At 46.7% G+C, this 8,692-nt stretch overlaps 1 protein-coding gene across 1 annotated transcript; it reads left to right on the forward strand.

The window, feature by feature from the left end:
• Window positions 1–300: 300 nt before the first annotated feature.
• Window positions 301–7,969, forward strand: LOC125524930 (receptor-like protein kinase). The gene is made up of 3 exons (XM_048689959.1): window positions 301–543; window positions 3,934–6,892; window positions 7,313–7,969. Exons 2-3 carry the CDS (start codon window positions 3,940–3,942, stop codon window positions 7,705–7,707), a joined length of 3,348 nt encoding a protein of 1,115 aa, XP_048545916.1. The 5' UTR covers window positions 301–543; window positions 3,934–3,939; the 3' UTR covers window positions 7,708–7,969.
• Window positions 7,970–8,692: the final 723 nt, after the last annotated feature.

Below are 8,692 nucleotides of genomic sequence, written 5' to 3' on the forward strand. Positions count from 1 at the left end.
GTGTCCGTAAAGGCTCCTTATGTTTATCTTTGGTTCGGATCGTCTTGCAGATCGATACAACCACAACATATTCGGACAATACGATCCGGATGGACGCGGGTCGTTTGCAGGTTGCCGTTTGGAGATGTCCTTATAGTATATAGTAACTTATTCAGCCCTTCCGCTGTACGCGCTGTAGATTCACACCGACAGTAGGCAATGTGCCTTGTTTATCTGTCTGTTCTAACCAGTTACTTGGAACGCCGTAAGATAAAATACACGCGCCACACGCCTTCAAATCATTCGCCGCCCCTCACGCGAACGTGAGAAATAAGCATCGCCGCGTCCCACGTGATGCACGGTTTTGTTTATCCTAGGCCCAAGTCGCAGCAATGATATGACGAGCCACCTGTGCTCTCTCTCTCTGCCCCCTTCGTCGCCATGGACGCAGTTGCAGAGTAGAACAAGCAGCCATATCCTAGCAAACCTCACCAGCCGGCGGTCTCCACGGCGAGCTTGCAGCGAGAGGAGCTACGCGCGCGCAGGATCTGCGTTGGTGCTACGGTACGGTCTGCTCGTCCTCTCCCCTTTGTTAATTTCTCCTGAGCTTCTTCTTTTGCTGGTCTTTTAGTTGGTGGCGAGAAGGATAAGATAACTCCTTTTCCCGTTACGAAAAACATTTTTCCTTGGGTTTAGTTCACAGGTTCCTAGAGAGGACGACTTTTTCCGTTACAAAATATTTGCATGGTGGTCGATGGTGTTGTGGATTTGGAGCTTGATTGTTAGTTTTTGCATACCCAAATTAGAAACCCTTGCGCTCTCTGGTTCCATTCCATACATATACATTGTTCTAGCTGCAGTGCTGCACTTGTAGATTACTGGCGGACTAAGAAATGCAGTCAGGAGCTGAGAACAGCAGCGGCTCAGAGCAAAATTCGGTATAGAAAAAGGATGGAGAAGTGGAGAAGGCGAGAGAACATGGGAGGATCGGAGAATGATTTGCTTGCATCAGAGCCCTTGGTCTCGCCCACGAATCGAGCGCCTCGTGCCAAATTTAAAACTAAACCTTACTGCTACGTCATGTGTCCCCGCGCCAATTTTCTTCTTCTCGGCTCTTCTCTATGTTGGCACTGATCAATCCGCGCACAACACGTGGATGGTACAGTACTAGTAGGTTGGCGCGAGGAGTTGAAAAGAAAATTAAACATTACTCCCTCTGTAAACAATTTAGTGATCTAAACGCTCTTGGGAGTACTAGCAAGTGTAGAATGGAGACATGGAGTTTTTGACCCCGAGCGCACATGCCTATGATGAACAGAAAAAAAATTCAAAACAAATCTGATTTTTTTCTTGATAAACATTGATTAATGTTTTAACAGCGTGCAAAATTTTCTGATGAAATGACATTGGTGGAGCCCTGAAAAAAGAAAAAAAAATCGATGCTATGAAAAGAATATTGTGGAAGCATTTTGGAGCATCGATTTTGTTATTTTGCCCAGACCTCCTCGAATGTTATTTCATCAAAAAGAATTGTTTTCACGCATATTTCAAGAAAAGTAAATATTAATTTGATCAACGAAATGTGATTTATACTCAATGAAAATTAGACTAAACCATTGAATTTTTTTAAAATGTTTATCAAACGGTATATATTGTGAAATATAGCTAATATTCATTTATCAAATAGATGAAAAAAAACTAAAACACAAGAGGCACCCGAATGGAGGGTATACCTTTTTCCATGTGACAAACTAAAGTGAGGAATTTAACCTAAATAAAAATAGGGAAATGTTTGTATACGGCGAGCCGGCCGAAAACTACACCGGTCGCGCGCGCGCCGTGCGATCCCGTGCCATCCAGCGGCCCGCGTCACGCTCATGTGAGTTGACTAGTCAACTGGGCCCGCCACAATCCCTTCCCCTTCTATTTTACTTTTTCCTCTCGTGATGGCACTGTCATCTCTTTCCTCTGGTTTTCTTTCTTCCTCTCGTTCCTTCTTCTCTCTCTCCTGTGGGGTATGGCGAGGCGCACCACCACTGCCACACTTCTATCTCCATTGACATGGGAGGTCACATCACTGCAAATTTGAGCACTCACCGCTCCTGCGAGAGGAGACGGGCGCTGTTTGTGGGGGCAGATAAGCGAGCTACAACCAGCGGCCAAAAGAGCTGCGACCAGTGTCCATTTTTGCTGGAACCAGCTTGTGTCGGATCTGGGACCTCGTGAAGACTAAGCTGCAACCACAGCTGCCCCGAACTACATCTGTTGCCGTAAAAAGTTACATGCAGTAGACAAAAAAGCTTCAACTGAACACTGGCAAACTGAAAAAGTTGGAACTGTTGAAAGAAAAGCTTCAACTGAAAAAGCTTCAACCACGGTTGAAAAAAGCTTCAACCATAGATAGAAAAGCTTCAATCGGCACTGCCCAACTAAAAAAGCTTCAACCATAGATAAATTTTGCTACTGCCGGCGAGGGTTTTTGCTACATCCATCATGGCGAAGCCGTGACCTCGTGCCGGCGGCGACGATGATTTTGCTGCAACCGTTGTCATTTTTTGCTACGACCGATGATTTTTGTTTGCTACATCCATTTAACGACACATTTTTTGCTACCATGGAAAGCTGCATCCGGCTGTATGTTTCGTTGACGGAGCTACATCCCCGCGACGACGGAGGTTATTTTGCTGCAACGGTCGTCGGCTTTTGCTACGACCAACGAGAAAATTTGCTACATCCATTAATGGCGCAGATGTGACGCTGGACGACGGCGACAATGATTTTGCTGCAACCGTCGCTATTTTTTGCTACCACCGGCGAAGTTTTTGCTACATCCATCTAAATGGCGTCGATTGGGCGGCCTTTGTTCGTGCAACCTCAGGCAGCGAGCATCGACGACGGCGGTCAGAGTGGCGGCCGGCGACACGGTGGTGCTGCGACGGACGTGATATGGCGGAGACAGCTAGGTGCTGCAAGGATAGGGGACGTTGGGCGTGATGGCGACGCCGTCCTTGCTGGAACCGGCAAGGACGGTGTGCTGTGACGGCGAGCACCAGCGACGAGGGCGGCGAGCACCGGCGACGAGGGTGGGGACCGGCGGAGGGAGGAGTTCCAGGCGAGGTGGTGGCGGTCGGCGGCCGAGATGACATCCACGCGAGCAGGGGGCGGCGTCTGCGCAGCGCACAAAGAGGACGAAGGAGATGAAAGTCAACAGACAGATCGGACGGGGAAGCGCACTGGATCTGACGGCTGGTGCTGGACCGGCCCAACAGTTGGGCCGGCGCACCGGCGCAGATCAGCGCCCATAAAAATATAAAAGGAAAAGGAAAGGACAACACAAACAAGTTTTTTTTAGCAAAAGGAAAAGAAAATGACAGCACAAAATAGTGATTAGGACTCTTGAGAGAATGCGTGGGCCAGTTCATGTAGTCCAGCCGATTCGAGAGCGCAGAACGGTGACGGTCGCCTCGCCAGAGCAGGGGAGCACGCCAAAGCGGCGGCGGCGCCGCCGGCTTGGTGGCGAGTCGGCCAAAGACGGAGGTTGCTGGCTATGATGGGGACTCCGAGGTCGGGAGCGAAGAAAGCTGGTCCAGAAGGGACACGCCGAGATTGGGAGATACTGCTCCCTCTCTGGTTGCGGACAGTAGCTACGCTTGACACCGATGTCGCCGCAGAGTCGCGGCGGCCGGCGGGCTCGCCATAAATGCAGGTGATCCGGAGGAGGTCGCGTTCATCCTCCAGCTGCGGCGTCCACGCGGGAAGTAACTGCTCGTCCATCGCCCCTGCTTCATCCATTTGGACTTGGGTCACCGAATCAGTTGCTCAACAAGCAGAGCAATGGATAAATGGCGCATACAACTGCAATTCAGCATATACTACATGTTATCTTGTTGAATTTGTTTTTACAAGTAGATGCACTTTTTTTGCTGACTAATCCAAGGTTTATGTTATTTTCAGGAACAAATGGGGCTAATTTCATGGCATCATTTAATTCTCTTCTCCAACCTAGTCTCGCTCTGCTGCGGTTTGAGTTCAGATGGCCATGCCCTTCTGGCTCTCTCCAGGAGGCTCATACTACCTGATACCATAAGCTCGAACTGGAGTTCTTCTGATACAACTCCCTGTGTATGGAAGGGAGTTCAGTGCGAGATGAACAATGTAGTTCACCTCAATCTATCATACTCCAAAGTTTCTGGTTCCATTGGTCCTGAGGTAGGGCTTATGAAGTACCTGCGTCAACTCGATCTGTCAAGCAACAACATCTCCGGTCCGATCCCTCGTGAACTAGGCAATTGTGTTCTGCTTGATCTGCTGGATCTGTCAGGTAACAGCCTTTCCGGTGGGATCCCCGCATCCCTCGTGAAGCTGAAGAAGCTATCACAGCTGGCTTTGTACAGCAACTCCCTCAGTGGAGAGATACCCGAGGGACTGTTCAAGAACCGGTTTCTGGAGCGGGTGTATCTCCAAGACAATAAACTCAGTGGCTCTATCCCTTCATCGGTTGGTGAAATGAAGAGTCTGAAATACTTTAGGTTGGATGGGAACATGTTGTCCGGAGCTCTGCCGGACTCAATTGGCAACTGCACCAAGTTGGAGAATCTGTATCTATATGATAACAAACTGAATGGGAGTCTTCCGAGATCATTGAGCAACATCAAAGGGCTCGTGCTCTTTGAGGCCAACAACAACAGTTTTACAGGTGACATCTCTTTCAGATTCAAGAGCTGCAAGCTTGAAGTGTTTGTTCTATCTTGGAATCAGATCAGTGGGGAAATCCCGGGGTGGCTGGGAAATTGTAGCAGCTTAATCAGACTTGCATTTCTCCACAACCGTCTCTCTGGCCAGATACCAACTTCACTCGGTTTATTGAAAAAACTATCAATCCTTATACTTACCCAGAATTCTTTGTCTGGGCTGATCCCTCCTGAGATTGGTAGCTGTCGGTCGCTGGTGTGGCTGGAGCTGGACGCGAACCAGCTCGAGGGCACCGTTCCGAAACAGCTGGATAATCTGCGTAACTTGCAGCAGCTATTTCTGTTTGAGAATCGCCTCAGTGGGGAGTTCCCTCAGGGTATTTGGGGCATCCAAGGCCTCGAATCCGTCCTTCTGTACAACAACAGCTTATCTGGGGCCCTACCTCCAATGTCGGCCGAGTTGAAGCACCTAAAGTTCGTCAAACTACAGGATAACCTGTTCACTGGAGTCATACCACCAGGATTTGGGATTAACAGCCCTTTAATACAGATTGACTTCACAAATAATAGGTTTGTTGGTGGAATTCCGCCGAACATTTGTTCAGGTAAAAGATTGAAAGTTTGGAACTTGGGGCATAATTTTCTCAATGGTACCATCCCGTCCACTGTTGCTAACTGCCCAAGTTTGGAACGAATTCGTCTCCATAACAACAGTCTCAGTGGGCAAGTTCCGCAATTCCAAGACTGTGCAAATCTGCGGTACATAGATTTGAGTCACAATTCCTTAAGTGGTCCTATTCCTGCAAGCTTGGGCAGGTGTGCTAACATTACAGCGATAAACTGGTCTGAAAACAAGCTTGCTGGTCCAATACCACCCGAACTCGGACAATTAGTGAAGTTGGAAAGTCTTGACCTCTCCCACAACAGCCTAGAGGGGGCAATTCCTGCACAGATTTCCAGTTGTTCGAAGTTGCACTTGCTTGATTTGAGTTTCAACTCTTTGAATGGTTCTGTGCTCACAACAGTATGCAAGCTGGAGTTCATGTTAAATCTGCGGCTACAGGGCAATAGATTAAGTGGAGGCATTCCAGATTGTATCTCGCAGTTACATGGGCTAGTCGAGCTACAACTTGGTGGCAATGTTCTTGGGGGCAATCTCCCTTCATCATTAGGAACTTTGAAAAGATTGAGTACTTCATTAAACCTTAGCAGCAATGGGCTTGAGGGCAGCATTCCATCTCAATTAGGCGACTTGGTGGATCTTGCAAATCTGGATTTGTCAGTTAATAATCTCAGTGGGAGTCTTGCTCCGTTAGGAAGTCTACGTGCATTATATGCCCTGAATCTTTCCAATAACAGATTCAGCGGGCCAGTGCCAGATAATCTTTTACTACAGTTTATGAATTCCACACCGAGTCCATTCAGTGGAAATTCAGGTCTCTGTATGCCTTGTCATGATGTTGGTTCTTCTTGCAAGGGAGCTAATGTTTTGGAACCTTGTAGTTCATTGAGGAAAAGAGGAGTACACAGCCGAGTCAAGATAGCTATGATATGTCTTGGTTCAGTTTTGCTCGGTGCATTTATGATACTCTGTATCTTTCTGAAATACAGAGGTTCCAAGACTAAACCTGAGGGAGAGTTAAATCCATTTTTTGGGGATTCATCTTCTAAATTAAATGAAGTTTTGGAATCAATTGAAAACTTTGATGACAAGTACATCATCGGCACAGGTGGCCAAGGAACTGTATACAAGGCAACATTGAGGTCAGGAGAAGTATATGCCGTGAAGAAGCTTGTGGGTCATGCACACAAGATTTTGCATGGAAGCATGATAAGGGAGATGAATACGCTTGGTCAAATTAGGCATAGGAACTTAGTAAAACTAAAGGATGTTTTGTTCAGGCGTGAGTATGGGTTGATCCTCTATGAATTTATGGACAATGGCAGCCTTTATGATGTTCTGCATGGGACCGAGCCAGCTCCAGTTCTAGAGTGGAGGACACGGTATGACATAGCTCTTGGTACAGCACATGGTTTAGCTTATCTCCACAATGACTGCCACCCAGCCATTATTCACCGTGACGTTAAACCGAAAAATATACTGTTAGATAAGGACATGGTACCACATATTTCAGACTTTGGCATTGCAAAGCTTATCGACCTATCTCCTGCTGCTTCAGAAACTACTGGAATCGTTGGCACTGTTGGGTATATGGCCCCAGGTATGAATGTTAAAAATATGATGCATGCTTTTCTTGGCTTGGTCAATAAATTATTTCATATTTTTATTCTATTCCTTTGAGCATCCTGCGACTGATTTCATGTTATGTGTTTGTCAGAAGTAATGACATCAGAACCTTGATCTGTTTCTAAAGAAATTTTATCCAAGTCCTTGTTAGAATTTAGCTTATTCAAGGGAAGAAACAGTAATTTTGGTTGTTTCAATGCAGTCATACACAATAGTTGCCCCATCCTTTGACAAATAGGCTTGCTAAATCTGTAAATACACTGATAATGTGCATTTGTATTACATATATGTAATACAGTAATAGGCATGTAAATACTTTGAAAAACTACTTTGCATATACAACCGCAACTTCTTTCTAATCAGTATATCTAATGGACCGTATGGTTTCTGGCAGAGATGGCATTTTCAACCAGGAGTACCGTAGAGTTCGACGTGTACAGCTATGGAGTGGTATTACTCGAACTGATTACCAGAAAGATGGCCCTGGATCCCTCATTTCCTGACAATGTGGATCTAGTCAGCTGGGTATCCTCCACCTTGAATGAGGGCAACATAATCGAATCAGTGTGCGACCCTGCTCTAGTGCGTGAGGTATGTGGCACTGCTGAACTGGAGGAAGTATGCAGTGTGCTGTCGATAGCCCTTAGATGCACCGCGGAGGATGCAGGAAAGAGGCCTTCCATGATGGATGTTGTGAAAGAGCTGACACGTGCTAGGCGCGAGGTTGTATCACTACCGAAGCAGGCGATATCTGGTTCCAGCAGTTCCTGTCAAAACCTGGCAACTTGATGCTTTGCTTCAGCAGTTGTAGTAAGGGCTTGTTTGGTTCATAGGAAAAGTAGAGGAAAATTATAGGAACAGGAGAATTTCTTTTAGTAGCACTGTTCATTCGTTTGGTTCAAAGGGAAAATAGAGGAGAATTTCCTTTGATCTCGCTTTTAAAGGGGAAATGCAGGAATTTTACAATCCAGTTGAACCTCCTTTTAGAATCTCTACACATGAAGTATTAGACATGAGTCCTTAGTGGTTAATAACAATATCATCCTAATTATTATACCTCTTCACTTTGTTTGACTTTGATTTGACTGTGTTTGGTAGTAGGATTTATGTGGTTTTCCTATTCCTGCGAACCAAAGGCAAGTTTACATAATTCCTGAGTTCCCCAATCCTCTGTTTTCTATTCCTATCACAATCCTGCATGTTTCCAGCTTCTACGCTTTTAGAATATTGTGAATCGAAGACGCCCCAATAAGACGGACATAACAATCTTGGGTTGGGCTCCTCTGCAGTACGGTTGTTACTGTATGCATGCTGCAGCTCATAAATCTGTCGTCCATTCCAATCTAAAGGCTCTCCTCCCCCTCCCTCAATTATCTTATTAACTGGAAGAAAACACCACAGGGAAGTTAGAGACGCGCGCCGCAACGGCAGTCCTCCGGCTTCCAGGTTCCAGCGCCGGCCAGCACGATCGTCCACATAGCTGTGCATGTGAAGCCGGGCACGGCTGTGTTGGGTTACGTAGTAATTTCAAAAAAATTCCTACGCACACGCAAGATTATGGTGATGCATAGCAACGAGAGGGGGAGAGTGTGATCTACGTACCCTTGTAGATCGACAACGGAAGCGTTTGGTTGATGTAGTCGTACGTCTCCACGGCCCGACCGATCAAGCACCGAAACTACGTCACCTCCGAGTTCTAGCACACGTTCAGCTCGATGACGATCCCTGAACTCCGATCCAGCAAAGTGTCGGGGAAGAGTTCCGTCAGCACGAC

This window comes from Triticum urartu, chromosome 7 (assembly GCF_003073215.2).
Source record: "Triticum urartu cultivar G1812 chromosome 7, Tu2.1, whole genome shotgun sequence".
NCBI classification, from domain to species: Eukaryota; Viridiplantae; Streptophyta; class Magnoliopsida; order Poales; family Poaceae; genus Triticum; species Triticum urartu.